Here is an 18,186-nt window from a genome sequence, read left to right on the forward strand (position 1 = left end):
CTTTTTGTTCTAATATACAGAGAACTCAATTAGCTATGAAGAACCGAAACAGCTTTAGTTTAGCCAACCTCAACTTTCCAAGAGTTATGCATGGTGTTCCCATCTAAAGGTGATGTTTGCTGTATTTAAATGCCTTGGTCTGAGTAACTGTCGTGATTTATATCATAAGAACACTTAGATCATTCATCAAGAATAGTGACAGATTCAATTTGGCCCTGCTAATATGTGAGGTAACTCACCAATGAATTGCTACTGTTTTAATTTCTATTTAAGAGCATATATTTATCAAAGATGGATTGGAAGCAAGGGATTAGAGATTTGTCTTGGGTACCAAATCACAGTGAGGATTCAAAGGATTAACTTATAAACAACAGTGTACATCAATTAAGCGTTTTACCTAACATTTTGAAAAGGCTTTATTGGCACAAAACTTCATGGCTGGATCTCTTCTAAAGAGTAGTGTTTACAAACAGACTGTCATTTCCAATAGACCTGACCTTTTCTTTAGATAAATAAGCATTATTTTCTCTGTTTAGGCCTGAGGAAAAAAGAAATAAAAGGTAAATGAAATAAAGGGACTTATATAAGGCAAGCATTTCTCTTTTTCTTTGCATTATAACATGAATTAATTAAATTGTGGCCTTTGTTATAATAACTGTAATGATTCATTAAACTATATTATGTAATATATTTTACTTTTATCATTGCATTTTTCATAATTTACTATTGCTACATGTTCTTAGACAGACTTTTCAAAAACACAACATAGTTAACAGTAAAAATGGAGACCAGAAAGCCAACGTCAGCAAAATTGATTTATTGTGTTTATATAAATAGGTGGAAAACACATAGTTAACCTTCCAAAATATTTTTATTGTTGTGAATTGGTAATTTTATTGACTTCTCCTTTGGGGGGAAAAAGTCTCAAAATTTAACTTCCCTTGTTGCAAAAGTGGTTTGGAAATGCCATATCATTCATTAAGCATTAATTAAAGAACAGCAGGATAATTACTAGGATCATCAATATTACAAGAAACATTAGATTGCTCCAGAAGGGGGCAACTTAGCTAGAAACACTTTAATATTTTTTTCTCAAGTAGTGATGATAATAGAGTTGGGGTGGGGGGAGACATCCAAAATGACTCTTAGAGAATATAGCCTTAAACTATTGTTTAGAAGCACACTCATATATATTTCAACAAAGGAAAGACAATGGGACCACGTTTGAACCCAGGAGCCCCACCAGAGATTTCCCTATGGTAGTTAGTTATCCAGTTTCTCGTAGGAGGGAAGCTACTAGTCACTGGTTCTCTGTAGCTCGGATTAATGTCACCAGTAGATTTGAAATCACCGACTATTCTCTGCTAATTTTATCCTCTGGGTCTGGGTTCATGAACAGCAGCCATTCTATTTAAAAGTCAGCCATTGTTTAGGGTTTTCTATGAGTATCTTATCAAGCACCTGCTCAGTCAGACCTCTAAGGAGCATCTTAGGAACGATGTTGGTGAGGATGTGTGAGTAGCCGTGACCTCCGAACTTCATCAATCGATGCTTTGTGTGTATGTCATGTGCCATGAGAATCCGGTCTTCGTAGCCCTCGTTCACTAGAAAATGGACCCTGTGTAAAAACATTAACTCATTACATGCCAGTGGTCTCACACTGAGATGTTACCTTTCACCCCTGGACATGTCGTGCTAGTAAATATTCTCCCTTTCACTGTGGCACGTGTACCAGGGAGATTCTAAGTGAATACTGAGGAAGTGTTACTTCTCCTTAGTATGAATGCGATCCTTGTTCTGTGCACACAGACATGTCTCTAGTCATATTTCTGACCATGTCTGGCAATGCTGCACTAAAGCCAGCTTCCAGTGCTTAGGCCATTGAATGGATGTCCACAGTAATAGTTCACTGAATAATTGTATATTTGGCTCTCCTCTCTAAAATGCTTGTCTTAGGCTCAATTTTGACTCCTCCACCCCCACTCCAAGTGACTGGGCATTTGTGATTAAAATGTAGAAACAAAAGGAGTCTTCATATCAGTAAAGTCAGCTGATTTTCAAGTGCAAGGTTTGTGCTATATCATTATACAGTCAATGAAAACCGGTTGGCAAAGTCCTCTGTATTCGAGCCATCTGTTCCTCCGAAGTCTACGGGGATTTTGACTTAGTAGTAGTCTCTTAACGTTAGATTAAACTGACCAAAAGTTTTTAGTCTGTCTTCCTTGTCAGAAGGCCTCTAAAATAGCAAGCTGTTCCTTTAAATCCATAGTCAGTTGCCTAAAAGACAGCTTCCTGGCTGTAAAAAAAAAAAAAAAAAGTAATCCTCTTTGCCTAGTTAAGAGCTGTAATCTGCAGCATGAGTCACCTCATGACAGCCACCATCTGTATGTGTCTGCGCTCTGGGCAGTATCTGCTCCTGACCACTGAGGGCCTTGCATGTCAGAGGTACAACTGGCCAATGATGCCTTGTCTTTGGGATACTTGTACACAAAATCAAGAGTACCAGATAGATGTAGGTGGATGCATCATGCTTTTCCTCTGGGAGCTGACTATTTGAAAGGTCTTCTTTTGGTTTAATAAGCAGATGGAGCATTTCTTAGTATTCTCAGGCGAGTCCTATTTAATAGGTACCGTGATACTCACGGGACAGTACTCACAAAAATCCAAGGCACGAATAAATCTGCCCTCTGAGAACCTTTAAAGTAAGTTACAGTTGAATGCTAGACCGGTTTGAAGGTGAAAGGAATGTAAGTGCCGGAAGGAAGACCCAATCTGGGTGCTTGGTAAAGAAACCAGAGTTTGCAGGCACACATGGATGCCATGTCTGTTTTACAGCAGCTCGGGTCCCCTAACATCATCTATGCCACTGAGGTTATTTGGCCTGTTAAAACCGGTCCTAGAGTCCTAGTCTGTAGTTACTTTCGAACAAACTGCATTTAAGGTGTTAGCCAAGAGAGTTACATGATCATTTGTCATTCAAAGGGAAAAGCCTCACAGAATATCTGTGCAATGCTGAACCTCAGGATGGCATGAACAGAAAGGAATGTTACAGGAAGGGCAGCTTTTGAGGTGCTCCTGATGCCTGATTGATTTTTCTGAGCATTCTTGAGCTTTTACGTCTTTCCCTATTGTCTGAGAACTGTACTGCAGTCGTAGCTCAGCAATCAGGTAGAGCTCAGGCCTAGTGCATCCTAGGCACTGGGCTCAGGCTGCAGCACTTTCTAAGAGTGGTGGAGGCACCCGAGGCTGTGAGGTTTACATTGGAGTAGCTGAGGCAAAGGAGGGGGCTCACCCTTGGCTTTGGGCCACTCTGGGAGACCTGAGCTATTTCCGAATTCTTTGTTTCAAAACAGCAAAAGAAAGGCTGGGGCATTCCTCTCAAGCTCAGGGTGTAGCTCAGCTGTAGAGTAGTTGCTTCTCTGAGGATTTTGATGTATCATTACTAAGATGGCATACATTCAGACAGATTCCTACAACATACATTTGTTCCACCTTGGAACACAATATTCTTAAATTGGGAAGTTGCCGGAGAGAGTATATGCCGGATAAAATTGTTGTAATTAAAAATGAGAACCCTACAAAATTGTAACACCACCCCAGAAAAGAGGAAGAGGAATGTCCCAGAAAGACAATGATCTGCTGACTATGATTGGAATGTGCCCAGACATGCCCTCCTAAAGTTCGTCTCTCAGGGAAGGGCACCCTGCAGAAGACCAGAAGTTACAAAGAAGCTGCCAGAAGGGAGGAACCTCTGCAGACGAGGAGACAAAAAATCACAGTAATTATAGCAATACAAATGAGTTCATGTTTTGCAAACAAATATTAGAGACTACAAAGTGTGAAAAGGCAGAGATATAATAAGATTTGAGAAATGGAGCATAAGATTGAAAACAGGTGTTAGACACAGACTTTCTGGTGCTGAGAACCAGAGGTAGGCAGAAGCATGTGTCTCCATTCCTGCCTTTGGGAGGCTGCAGTCTCCCAGAGCTGAGAAAAGACAATGGATAAACAATGCAAAGCATGTGCTCAACTCATGGGGACAGTGGAGGCTGGGCACACACACAACCCCAAAGGTCATTCAGTTGTTATCACTAGCTAGGTACAGGGAACAAGTGCATGTTCACTCATACATGCAATGATCTGATTTAAGAACAACTAAGCAAGAAATACACAAGCATACTTACAGCATATACATATATTTTATATTTAGACACATATACATTCTTTAATATTTGAAACATAAGGAATGCTTACATTTGGCACACTAAGAGATAATCAAAAATAAATTTTTAATCTTGAATTAATAGCCCAAACTGGTTAAGAAGGATTAATGGGGAAGCCATCAGCCATTTTCCCACTACCGTATTCCCTTTTACTAACCCCCCTTTCATGTCCTAGAAGGCCTGGGGACCGCACAGAAGAGGGCGTAGTGATTCAGAAAACCCACTCCCACAGAGCTTTAGGAATTGAAAGGAGACACAGAGTGGAAACTCTCATCTCAAAACTGAATTAAAAACATATTGAGGTCATTCATCATGAAAGAATTACAGAAGATCTTTTTGAAAAATAATTGTGGGGTGTGCGCACCTGTGTGTGTGTGTGTGTGTGTGTGTGTGTTTAGTTTTTAATGGTGTGAGTGTGTGTGTGGTGTGTGAGTATGTGTGTGTGTGTGTCTGTGTGTGTGTGTGTGGTGTGAGTATGTGTGTGTGTGTTGGGAATCAAACCCTAAACCTCTACAACAGAAGCCCTGCTTAGCCATTGCTCTGGCACATTTTGCTTGTTTTGTTTTGAGATAATGAAAGATGATTTACTACGGCACATTATTTTAAAATCCAAGTCTGTGGACAAAGAAGGCTCATCTATGATATGGCACAAATGGGTAGGGCCTCAAAGAAACCATCCTATGGAAATTAAAATCATGAAACAAAATCATCAAAGAACTACAGACTCTGAGGAGATGGCTCAGCAGGCAAAGCACTTGCTACATATGCACAAAGAACAAAGACCTTAAACACCCAGGTAAAAAAAGGTGGGCAGGTATGGTGGCCACTTGTAATGCTAAGCTTAGAAAGTGGAGTTGGGGAATTGCTGGAGGAAGCTGGCTAGTTAGACTAGCTGAATCAGCAAGCTTTGGGATCAGCAACAGACCTGCTCAGTAGTATATAAGGTAGAGAGCTAGGAGGATAGACATTCATCATTGACCTTTTGACCTCCACATGCACATGCAGGTATGTGCCTCATATGCGTGCATACTACACAGACATACCCAAAGGACACAAAAGAAAGCCAAGATTTTTTTTTTTTTTTTTTTTTTTGCCAAAGAACTTGTTCAAGTATCAAAAACAAATAAGGCAGCTTCATTGGCCAGATTGAAGGAAGCAGTTTGCTTATGGGGAACAGTCTTCACCTCACAACCGATGTAGAACGTGAGAGCCAGCCCTCTCTATCCAATGGCACTGAAATGGAATCACGTTTTACTGTTATGGGATCATGGTAGGTAAAATCTAGGAAAGCTGGGGGACATTAAAGGTCACCTTCCCAAGGGAGCAGTCTTCAGCTTCTTTGACATAAACATGGGTTTGGGACAGTCCCTTCAGTCCCGCTGTGGAAAAGTTCCACTCTTGCCACCCCTCTCAGTGTGTGGGCATCATTTCTCAAGTGCAGTTTTCCTTACGTCCATCCAATGGCTTCCTTTTCAGATCCCACCCCTCTGTCTTTGTTACCACAGGATCTCCGGAAATATTAACCTTCTGTTCTCCATGTTGGTCTTACAAGCTCTTTGTTCTGTTTCTACCTAGCCTGCTCTAACACACATACTCATTTGTTTCTTAAAGTTTCTAGCTTAACTTTTCGGTTATGTTATTCTAAATATGTACATATATCTTCATATACCTTACTTTGACTTTCTGACCTTCATTCCAACCTTTCCCTGTTCCCCTGGCTATAAACTGCACCTTTCAGATAAAAGCTCCAATCCTAGATTTCTTTATGAGTTCTCATTCGCTGCTTCTACCCACAATGCTTCACTGAAACTATTATCGATATTAAAAACGTCTTTTGGTTAAACAGTCAGTAAATCATACAGTCATGCAGCCGTGATTTCCAGGCTCACATAGGTCTTAGAAACACACATTGAACCTAGCAGCTGTTCCTGTTCTTCCTGTCCTCAACACGATCCTGCCTTTAATCTATTCCTCCTTTCTCCGAAAACAACTGTGTCTGCCTTGCAGGAAGTCTGGAAGACACAAAGGTATGTGGCCTCCTCGGTTCTTGTTTCTTGCTAAGGTATTTATCTGCACCAGTGGTATTGCTTGCCTTCTGATCTCCCAATGCAAATGGGAAATGCTCTCCCAACTACTTTTCTAAGCATCCCCAGGTTCCACCTATTTTTTCTCCTTAAGAGTCTGGATCAACTGCTTATCTTTCCAGTCTTTTTAAGTAAATATTAATTTAATGTTCTCATATTCAGTACCAGACGTTCATATAAAAACTTCATAGACTATTTTATAGAAATTCTGTACCAATCTTTTAGAATCAGCTTTCTTTCTTGGGCCCATTCTTTCTGTCTTCATCCCTCTAAACTTTCCATCTTAGCTTCAGAAACTGTCTAACTTTGGAAGAAGCTTCCCTGGATCACCCGCTGTCTTCCGGCATCAGCCCCACCTCTCTTTCTGCCACTGCTGTATGTGGAGCCTTCACATGCTCCACCCCCTTCCTCAGCTCCTACTCTTTCTTTCCTCAAGCCTTCAACCCTGACCACGCTTCCTAATTCTGAGTCTTTTCATTTGAAATCCAGGGACTGTCCTTCAGCCTTGATCCTTCCTGATACCTGCTGCATATTGTAGGTGTTCAAGTCTTTGGCTTTAAGCCTGTTTTCTCACTAAGATCTGTTACATTTTTCCTGACAGTATCAGCTTGAAAACATTTCTACCTGTCTCTCTAAGACACTGTCATTGACTCCGTCTATTAATATTGTGTCCCTGGGTCTCTATTCTCCTTCCTCTCTCAATGATCTTATCTATTGCCAAGATTTAAACACTCTCATAGAAACTGATGATGTCAACTTGATGTCTCAGCACAGCTGACACTCTGAACCTCACACTCCACTGTTGGTTATTATTTTAGGGATAGCAATACTTAGATACTCCTAAACTAAAGTCTTCTATGCTAATTTCACATGTATTTCTCCTCCCAGATCTTCCACCTTGGTTCATTTAATCTTCAATTCCCCATGTCACCCTGTTACCATGACCAAACGGCACAGCCACCTTTGACGCCATCAAAGAACAGATGCAGCCGTAGTGGTTTTCACTACTCATTAGACAATGTTGGGAGGTTGGGATGTATGGTGTTCACGTGTGGCATTTTATCATTTTTGTTTTAATCACCACTTTTAATGGATAAACTTAATAAAGCATTTTAAACATTAGTTGCAGAAAATCTTGGATTTAGTGTGATCAGCCTGAGGAAGGGAGAGCTGATTTCACTACAGGAAAAGGGGAAATGGCTTTCATTCGGGTCTTGTCATAGCAAACGTGGGGTATTTTCTGTTCCTAGTCAGCTGTCCATCTACACCAAACTTCTAAGGCTCTTCTTAGCTTGAGCCTACTTACCATGACTCATTTTGTTCTTGAAATAATATGTAGAGATTTTTCTCCCTGGAACAGCTAAGATATATTTTTCTCTGCCAATGTTGCTTCAGCCTTCTTACTATTTTCCAAATCTCTGCTAATACTCACCCAGATATGAGAAGCCAAGGGCTGGCAGAAGATATGTGGCGAAAGACTCAGAATACTTACCTTCTAATTCTTTTGTTATCATCAGGCATATCAATATCTGGGCTAAACTGGTAATTAAGGATCTCCGTACCAAAGAGATCATATTCCAAGTAGCATCCAAGTTGAGCAAACTCCAGCAGCTCCTTCTTATTAAATATGGACCTGGAGACAATACGAGACATATTGCTGTTATTAGAAACACATTCTCTAAGTATATGCTGTGGATATATATGGTGTATATAATAAACAATATACTATAATAATACATTATATATAAATATTACATATACATATATATATTTAAATTTAGGGACTGGAGAGATGATGCAGTGGGTATCATAAGCACGTGAGGCCAAGCTTGATGACCTTAGGCTAATCCTCAGGATGCATATGGTACAAAGAAAGAACTGATTCTCACAAGGTGCCCTCTGAACTCCGATTGTTCTCCATGGGATGAGCATGCTCACACAGACACAAAATAAATAAATAAATGCCATTAAAACAACCCTCTATGAGGTGACTTTTATTATGTTCAAGTCCAACTGAACAAGGTCAGTTCATTAGCAGAACTATGGAAACCTATCTAGCTAACATAAAGTCACCATTCTGAAACAATGTCACCATTCTCAAGTTCTTAGGAATTCTATGCTTATATGGTTTCAGTTATTATCCAAACAGAATTTTATAACAGTTCTACAGAAGGTGTTTTCGGACATATTCCATCTTCTAAAAATCCTTCCTAGCCTGTAGTGTTCATCCAGTAGCCCTTCTAAGAGCTAAGGAAGCTATTAAAGGAATTTGGTACCAGGTCTCAGACCAGTTAGAGCAGTGATGCCCATCTGGCTGAATCGGGAATCTCTTGATGCATGGTGGCAGCAGGGTGATTTTCATGAGAGGTGGTTCTGAACTTGATTTCAAAGCCTATATGGTTACCATTCCCACATAATTCGAAAAGGTGATATCCATAAGATTAATATGTTTAGGGGGCTGTGGAGAGGAGTCAGTCTGTGAAGTATTTGAAACAGAAGAACAGGGTGTCAGACGTCCAGCAACACAAAAGGGTGAGTGCAGGTACTGTGGATCTGTCACCTCAGACCTCGGTGCTGGTGAAGGAGGAAGCAAAGATAGATTCCTGGATCTCAGTGGCCAGTCTGCCTGTCTGAATCAACTAAGGCCAGTTCCAATGAAAAACATTAAGGGAAACCCTTAACACCAACCTCTGGCTTTCACATGCACATGTCCAAAATGCACTTGCATATACATGTGCACACACTCATAGAATAATATACATATACCGCACAACCCACATATGTGTGTGTTCTTTTATAACTATTCTTGAAATAAAATTTATTATTTATCAATATCTTTTCAAATTAATTGCAATATTAAACATCTTTCTATTCTAGGATACGGCCATGTAAATGAAGGACAAGGAGAAAATAGAAGCAGAGAATACAAAGTATCAGAGGACAAGAGTAAAAGATATCTCAAGAAATTTAGATTATAACAGCTAAGAAGGGATACATTATAGTATCCCCAAATAACTTTGTAGATATTCAATCATATGTGAAAAAATAGAAAAGAATAAATACATCTTGACAGAATGCAGTATGGGAAATAATTTAGGGAGAGAAACTCTATTAGTCATTGCTTGTGGCTCGAACGTGGCCCAGAGAGGAAATAAAAATGTACGATCATCCTTATCTTGTAGGTTCTTACACACCCTGGCAACTTCAGGATTCAAGGATTAGTGCATGATTACACATCTATGAATCGAGTGCTAAACAATCAGAAGTATTTTCAGAGCCTTTCTCCCAAACAGTGAGGCGATCAGTTACAGTTTCAAGAGTTGCATGGGTGAGAGGTACCTGCTTCCCTAGGTGTTCCAGGGAGTAGACCTGGCTGCTGTCATGGTATAGGCTGGCTCCTTTTTTTCTTTTTTCTTTTCACCAGTTTAGCACTTAAAGTTTACAGTATTGATTTACGATGGGACATGGCTAGGCAGATTTTCCTTTATACTTTTAAATGTGAATCACCACTGTGCTAAGGTTTATTAATACCTCTCTTTTCCCATCTTCTTACCATGGAGACAAATTCACACTTCCAAAATTACTAAGCTAAAGGAATATATGGTTTTCAGTAGTAAACATATTCTGTTTTCCCCAAAGAACCGGGCTTAAAAACAAAATACATGCAACTGAAATAACAAGAGCGAGAAAGAATTAAGTTTAGTATTTTGTCTTCTGAGTCAAATCTGAATTGTTAATTATACAACATGGGGGAGCTACTGAAGGGGAAACCAGAGGGGACTGGGGGCATCAACAGGCCAGATTAGACATTTCCATTCCTAATATGCCCTCCTTTTCTTTTGGCCCAACACCCTGGAATGAAGTTTTCTACATTTTAAGGGATGTATTAAAGCAAACACTTAAACACCAACAATAAAAAATGCAGTGGGTTGGAACCACCAGAAAATCTTTAGTCTTAGTCCTAATCAAAAGTAAAAATCTATGGGGTGGGGAGGTAGCTCGGGTTTGTGACATGTTTGCTAAGCAAGCATGAGGCCCTGATGAGGGAGGGTCTGGTTCCCACCACCACATCAAAAACCCTACACCATGGCAGATGCTGGTAATCCAGTGCTGAGGGTGTAGATGTAGACAGATGTCTGGAGCTTGCCATCCAGTTAGACTATTCCCAAGTCCCAGTGAGGGACATATTTCAAAAAGCAAGGTGAACAGCCCCTGAGGAGTAACACCTGTGGTTGACTTCTGGCCTCCACATGCATGAGCACACATGTACATGAATACCCAGATGTGTATTCCCCCAGCAGCTGTTTTATAATCTCATTTATTGTTTTATAAGCTCAATTAATTCCACAATCCTGTCAGTTCTTGAACTCACCGATGAACTCGAAGGGTTGGAGTCTAGGTAATGTGCTAATGTACTAAACTCAGTTCAAAGTTGGAAGTCAACCATCACAGGCGCATCTTGTCCCATTGCCACTATTTATTTACATGGTGGAAAACCCAGGAACTATGTGGACTGAAGGGCACATAGCATTTGTCAGTTGAAAGCTTGACATCTGATTTCTTTCCCACACCATCCTGAAACCATCTGAGGAAAACATGAGCACCAAAGGGAAGTATATAGGCAAGAATGGGAAAGTTCCAGAAAGAGACAAGATTAGCCTATAGAGCACTCTAATTCCCAGGTAGGTGTACCATGAATGCGAAAAGGGTAATATGTAATATCAAACCTTTCTAGTGATCTTCGGCAAAATGAATGGCACACTTTAGAGAGGAGAAGGGACAACCCTAGTCATTAATAGTCATTGCTTTCTTTCTTTGAATGAGTCTCACATCGCCTCACGCTTTTTTGAAATGCTAACATCTACTTTCACCAGGTCAGACAAGAGGCTGTTTGTGATCTATCACCCCTATTGGCTGTCTCCACAGCTTTCTCTACCTTGATCACTGTTAACTCTGCTATGGCTTGATTCGAGGAACGGGTCCCCAAAGGCTCATGTGTTAGAGCTGGATCTCCTTCCTGCTTGTGGTACTGTTAGCAGGTAGAAGCAGAGAGAAGTAGAACATGGCAGGAGGTCCTCCAGTCACTGGGTGTTTTCTAGGCACTGTGGTGATGCCTTTGAAAGAAGAATACTGGGATATCAGTCCCTTCTTCCTCTCTCAACATGGATGTGAGTTGGAGGTCTTTATCTTGTCAAGTACTTCCATCATGGAATTCGGAATTCACAGAAGAGTAGTTTTAAGAAAATATATCCTCATGAATGTAGATTCTAACTCCATAACTAAGATCCTCTCCTTCTTCTTCCTCAGTTTTGCTCCAGAGACAGTATTTTACTATGTAGCTCTGGCTGTCTTGGAACTCACTGTGTATGCCAGGCTGGCTTTGAACTCACAGAGATCTGCCTGCCTCTGCTTCCCAAGTGCTGGGAGTAAAGGTGCGTGCCACTACATTGGGCAGATCCAAATTCTTCATAATTTGACTCATTTTACATTGTTCCTGTTGACTGTCATAGAACAAAGCAGAGAGGGAGAAAATAAAGTTTCTATGGACAAGATGTAGTTATTAGGAAATATCCCAGTAACTTATTACTTTCAACCAGTTACCACCTTCTCTCAGCCTATTCAGCTGTGAGGTCATAAATAGACTGTGGATGAAGTTACTCTGCTGGAGACTCTATTAAATACTTTCCAATGGCTTCAACAGCTGGTGAGGAACATTCATAAAACATAGGCATTTGATATAAATGTATGTAATAAACACAGATCAATTTTCCAGATGGAAAAGTTACATTTCAGAAAAGATAAATACCCAGCTCCCGATGGTGTGGTGAAGAAACTCAGACTTCTCTGTGTTCAGAAGTCCCGGTTTTCCAGCCTTATGAACACTGAGAATATCTGCTCACCAGAGAAGCCCTACTCCGTGCCATTGACTCTAATCTTTTGGAGAAGCAGGTTCCCTGGCACTGACATCTAAAAGACACATCCACCTACCACTCCTTAAACATCAGGTTCCTGTGTAAAACCGACACTCACTTGGATGACTTCCAGAGACTGGAGCTGTGTTATTACGTTTGCACAAATGATTTTCTTTCACTTGAAGAAGGGTTGATGCCAAATGTCAATATGGCTCCCTGAAAAGATGGACTCTTCTTGAGGTCTGTCAGGTGAGATCTCAAATCTTCCAGCCATCAGGAACCTCAGAGGACAAATCAGAGAACTGGAGGTGCTAACCTCAGCCAGTCCTCCTTATCCCATAGTCATAGTTTATATCCATGGATAACTATAATTTTTTCTATGCTAACAATCTCAAGATTTTAAAATAAGTGTTTTAAAGTTTTTCTTTTTTTGTCCTCACTATGGCATATGAAAGAGTTTCTGGGATTCCAACATGGCTTCATGAGTAAGGCACTTGCCACCAAGCCTGACAATCCGAGTTCAATCCCAGCAACCCACACTGTAGAAATAAGCATCTCTCACAAACTGTCCTCTGACCTACACATCCCAACATCCCAACATTTATGTTTGCCATCTGTCTGTATCTCTCTCTCTCTCTCTCTCTCTCTCTCTCTATCTGTCAATTATCACCTATATGTAAATGTAGTAAAAAAAAAGTCAAAAGAGCTCTTGAATCAATGGTGAAGAAAGTTTCATCTTTTGACAAATGAAATGACTTCCAGGTCATTTATAAAGTATCTTGGGAATTCCAGTGTGACCATCAAAACTTTTCCAGTCAAGTATTAGCTCTTGTCAGTCCTATGATATACTTTCATCTAATGCATACTTTAAACTTTTAGTCTCTAGCTAGCAAATGAATACCATGTATATTATAATATAACATTTCTACAGAAGGGATGTCTGCATAAAACAATAATTTGGGCAATGTTTTGGGGCCTTTGTATAGAAGAGCTAAGTTCAGAGAAATAGCTATCACCCGGATGGCAATAGCCCCTCCTATTTGTCCGGAGTTCCCCAGTTCACAGAACTCCCAAACACACTCTGTCATTCCATACATCCAAGTATGCCTTGTGAATTAGCTTTGCAAGAATGTAATGCCACCTGCCCTGTGTTATTCTTTATATTGGGAGTACAAATATAAATAAAAACATTCAGTCATCATCCAGAGTAACTGAAGGTCTGTAGAAAAGGCAGATGTTTTAAAGTAATAATTATATCACATGTTTTAGAGTTTTGATGATGCAGATAAATACAAGGTATTATGAAAGAACAAAGGAGGAAGTGATTCATTTGAGCTGAGTCTAGAAGTATCTCATTTACATAAAACTTGGTTCAGGTGTTGTATAAGAAGTGCATAATACAGAGAAACATCTGTTGAGAGGTAAGAAAGGAGCTTATTGCTCTTGAATGTAAGGCAAAACCCTGTTAATGCTAAGTACTTCTATCAGTCCATTCACGCAACCACCCATCCACCCAGCTACCCACCTATCCTCCATCCATCCATCCATCCATCCACCCATCCATCCATCCATCCATCCATCCATCCATCCATCAACGTGCCCACTCCTCCATTCATCTATCTATCCATCTATCCATCCATCTATCCATCTAATCATCTATCTATCCATTTATCCATATGCCCAATAAAACATCCATTCATTCAGCCAATTACTAAAAAATTGTTGGCTCCAAAGACAAATAGCACACAGCCCTGCCCTTTGGAAAATTTAGCATCTATAAAGAAAATAAACCAGCTAAACAAATAATTGTTTTACAGATTTGACCAAGAGTCATGATAATTGTACTTCTAAGAATGAAGTTAGCAAACACACAAAAGGCAAAAAGGCATCTTGACTGGTTTGGGAAAAAGCTTTGGTTAATTGAATATTAATGGAATACTCTTCCAAATAGACACAAGGAATGGAATACGACAGTACTCTACAGTGCCACGTTTCTGTGAGAGTAGGAAGGCTCAGGACATTTGAAACAATTATGGATAATTATGGGAAATCATGAAGAACATGAGGTGGGCATTAGGGACAAAGATGTTTCGGTTCTGTGTCTGAGCAGAGGGTACTCGATGAAGGTTTTCTAAGTCAGAGGACAGGAATATAGTCATGTTTGGATTTCAGAAGATTTTTCTAATTGAAGTAGAGAACAGATTTTGGAGAGAGGCTAAGAAATCAAGTCCTTTTGGGAAGCTCGCAGTAGTTCAGGGGACAAAAGAAGGCAACAAGAGAGGAATGGATTGGAAGAGCTGTGATCATTATGATGTGCGTAGGGGTTAGCATTCCCAGACTCTAGAGAGAAATAGTCCAGCAAGTATGCAGAGCAAACAGTGCTGCTACTGGTCAGAATAAGACAGCAGCACGCAGCAGGAGTGAATCATGGAGGCCCATCAGTACTCTGACTGGGAAAAGGATGAACCCAGGGCAGCTAATTAGTTGAATTAAGTCATTCCAAGAACACAGGAGAAGCAGGTTTTGAAGCACACAATACACTGAAGATATAATGATGCCACATGAAAATGTCATTACACAAAAGAGAAACTAAAGTTTGGATTCTGCAAAGCAGAGGGAAGCTTGGGCTCCCCAAACCTAGATCATTGCTCTCTCCACATCAGGCATTCAGACTACGGATTCCTGAGCCTAGAGACTAAGAACCGTGAACTTGCTCAGCAAGCCAGCACATAAGGAAGTACAGACTACATTTCCATGAAAACCCTTGATCAAATAAAAATTTATAAGTTAAAAAGCCCATGCAGAGATAGACATTTATATCTACAATTTTGATTAATTAAAAAACGAGTTTTGATGAATGCACACTATAAAAACTAATTACCAAAGAGGTAATTTATTTATCTCCAACTGCTTGAACAGTTTAAAACCAAGAAATATTTGTACAAATAGACAAATATGTGGAATGTTTAATTATTTTATAAAAATTTCAATAGCTAGTTTAAATTACTAAACTCAATAAGAAATATTCATTTAATACCCTAACATGAATTTTGACATCTATGATGACATTTCAAACAAATCTATAACTTATTATAATCCAATGATAATAATCTAATAATTTAATACTGAAGTCGGCCCTGGTGGCTCCTTTCTATAATTCCAGAGCACTGAAGGCTGAGGCAGGAGAATCAAGACTTCAAGGCCTCTCTGGGATGCACAATTGATTTCAGGTTAGCTTGGGTAGGCTACATTGTGAGACTTGTCTCAGAAAAATAAATGAAAAACTTCAACTTACAGCAATCTGCAAACACTGTCCTCATGCGTGCTCAAGACTGCCAAGAACAGCCTTACCACAAAGGAAAGTTGGAACAACCTTTCATTTTGGGCAAGGTTCTGGGGACTGAACCCAGGGTGTCACACACCTTCTGTATTTTTTTCCACCACCACTGAGAGGGTAGATATCAGTGGATGCATTTTAATTAATTAAAAGTAAATGTCAAAAAAATACGAGGAGCAAATCCTGCCAACTGATTTTAAGAGAATTTTCTGTTTCCATGGAATGTTTACCAAGAATTTGAGTTTCATTTAAATGTATCATTTAGAATGGTACATTAGATTAATATATTAGTTTATGGTTATCTTTGAAGGTATTTAAAATATCAATTTACACAGTTTTGTGAGGTTCTTTTTGGCATTCTATTATGGGCCAGCATGTTCATGTTAGTGATTGACTGGGAATAAAAGCCAAGAGGAAAAGAATTCCAATTGCCATTACCTAAATTTTAACAAGTACTTGCCACACTTCCCAGTACTGACTGATCAAGTCCCTATCTGATGACATGATAGGAAGAAGTGATATTACACTTCTAATGTTATGACGTAAGGTTTCAGTAAAAGGAATAGGAGGCACAAGGCAGAGAACCCTTGCTCAGTTTCGAATAAAACCAGAAAGTGGCTCCGGATTGGAAGTGTAATTAAAACTTTATTTTAAAAGGAAATCCATAGTTTATAAGCCCCAGGAAGAGCTTTGTGCCATGAACTTTCCAGCTACCACACAGCACAAAAGCGACTAGGTTTTTCATGTTCAACAGAACCTGGTTAAGGGGACAATGGTGTTGAGGACAGGGAAGATAAATCTTATAGACACGGCTATCCTATTTGTTAAAATGTCACCCTTCATGTGACTGGTGTCAGAGTCATGACAAATTGCTTCAGTGGAAAAAAAAATGACTAGTGGAAGGTTTGGGTGGGTAGAATGTGCTGGGAAGAGCATATGACCAGGGCTGCCTTTTGCCCAGATATTAGCTGATCTAAAAACAGCAATTTAGAATACTCAAAATCATTAAATGCCACTGTAATATAATTTCATTTTCTTAGACAGTATTTGTACATAGAAGTTGAGATGCCTTTTGGTTTGTGAAAGGCGTAACTGGATTTCTTTCTTCTTCTCTTCTCTGTGTGCCTTTTAAATAGGCACACCTTAAAAGGAAAGCCACCGTACACAATAAGAAAAAGGCATCCGGATGGTCTTTTAAGGGTTAAAATATTTTTCTTGTCTGGGGAAATGTCTCAGTGGGAAGGAGCAATGGCTGTGCAATCAAGAGGGACTGAGTTCAAATCCCGAGAACCCATGTAGGAAGCTAGGCGTGGCAGCACATCTATCTGTGTCTGTGGTGCTGTGGGGGCTGCAGACAGGAGAACTGCTAAGATTTGCTGACCACCATCTTAGTGCCAGGCTGAGTGAAAAACCCAGTCTCACAAATACAGGCCTCTGTGCTCACATGGGCATCTGCACACACACAAATAATTTTTCTTAGGAACAAACAGATGTGGAGGCAAAAATAGCTTATTGAATATCACTTAGCAGGTAAATGAAACACAAAACCAGGGAACCCAACTTCATATTCTGTCTCCAGTGTCCACTTTGTGTCACACTAATGAAAGAATCTGTAGTCAATGCCATCACATAATCTTACCTTAAAATATACTCAAGTTTGTACCAGTATGGGCTCCATTCAAACGTTTATGTGCAGAATACATTACTGGAATCCACACAACATAACAGCAGCACAGACACCATGCTAAAAAGTACCTAGTGTGTGATCTATACACACACACACACACACACACACACACACACACACACACTGCACAGTGACATCACACGTTACACAATGAAAAGGGCCTGCCAGCAAGCGTTAGTCATTGTAGGAAAGAAAGTGTTATTAGTGAATTTTTTCTGTTAACATTTTTCACTTGTTCATCTTTTGTTGTCTGCACCATTTTTTTTTTTTTTTTTACTCTGGTTGGATCCAAGCCGGATGGAAGGGCTGTTTTCCCTTTGTGTAAGATGCACACCACACATGCCACACACTTTGCACACTCATTTTTCTTGATGCATCTTATAAAACATGTCTGCCATGCATGCTCCTCATTATAAAGGGTTAAGAAATGAAGCTGTGTTTATATAGGACTTTAAACGCCACAGACCACTATTGGGTTCGCGGTGCTCCAATTATTCTTTTTAAGAGTGTGAAGTACGATTTAGCAAGACAAAAATGTTTTGTTCAGTTTCCATTTGCTAGACATTTGCTTGGAACTGTTTCTGAATGACTTTAAATGAATTCATCGGAACTTATAGGAGTTAAAAGTGTATAGCTCCATGGGGCCTGCAGAAGAATTGTGTGTGTGTGTGTGTGTGTGTGTGTGTGTGTGTGTGTGTGTGTGCCTTTTCAAAGAAAATCTTAAGGTTAGAAGTCATCATAATTATAATTAAATAATCACTTTGAAAGAATTTCAGCCCAACGTTTGATATATACATATGGTAATTAGTCACTCAAATATTTGTTGAATGAATGAAGTGATATTTCACTCTTTTTATTTAATTAACAGCATGGAGGGAAAAAAGTGTCGAGTTTGTATCCTTCCAAGAGTTCAGCCAATTTGGCATGTGTGATCAAAGGCAAA

At 39.7% G+C, this 18,186-nt stretch overlaps 1 protein-coding gene across 5 annotated transcripts in view; it reads right to left on the minus strand.

The window, feature by feature from the left end:
- Positions 1 to 203: 203 nt before the first annotated feature.
- PTER (phosphotriesterase related) overlaps positions 204 to 18,186 on the minus strand; it is a 61,744-nt gene continuing 43,761 nt past the window's right edge. For 3 of the 5 annotated variants that reach the window (XM_080918474.1, XM_080918475.1, XM_080918476.1), the window contains exons 4-5: positions 7,800 to 7,940; positions 720 to 1,618 (exon numbers count right to left, since the gene is read on the minus strand). In XM_080918474.1, the coding sequence (XP_080774600.1) occupies positions 1,408 to 1,618; positions 7,800 to 7,940 (352 nt within the window). In that variant the 3' untranslated portion in view covers positions 720 to 1,407. Of the gene's footprint in view, positions 539 to 719; positions 1,619 to 2,234; positions 2,297 to 7,799; positions 7,941 to 18,186 lie in introns of those variants that run through there. The other 2 variants (XM_080918477.1, XM_080918478.1) reach the window with 2 other exon arrangements.

Source organism: Micromys minutus (genome assembly GCF_963924665.1).
Source record: "Micromys minutus genome assembly, chromosome: 6".
Lineage (NCBI taxonomy): Eukaryota > Metazoa > Chordata > Mammalia > Rodentia > Muridae > Micromys > Micromys minutus.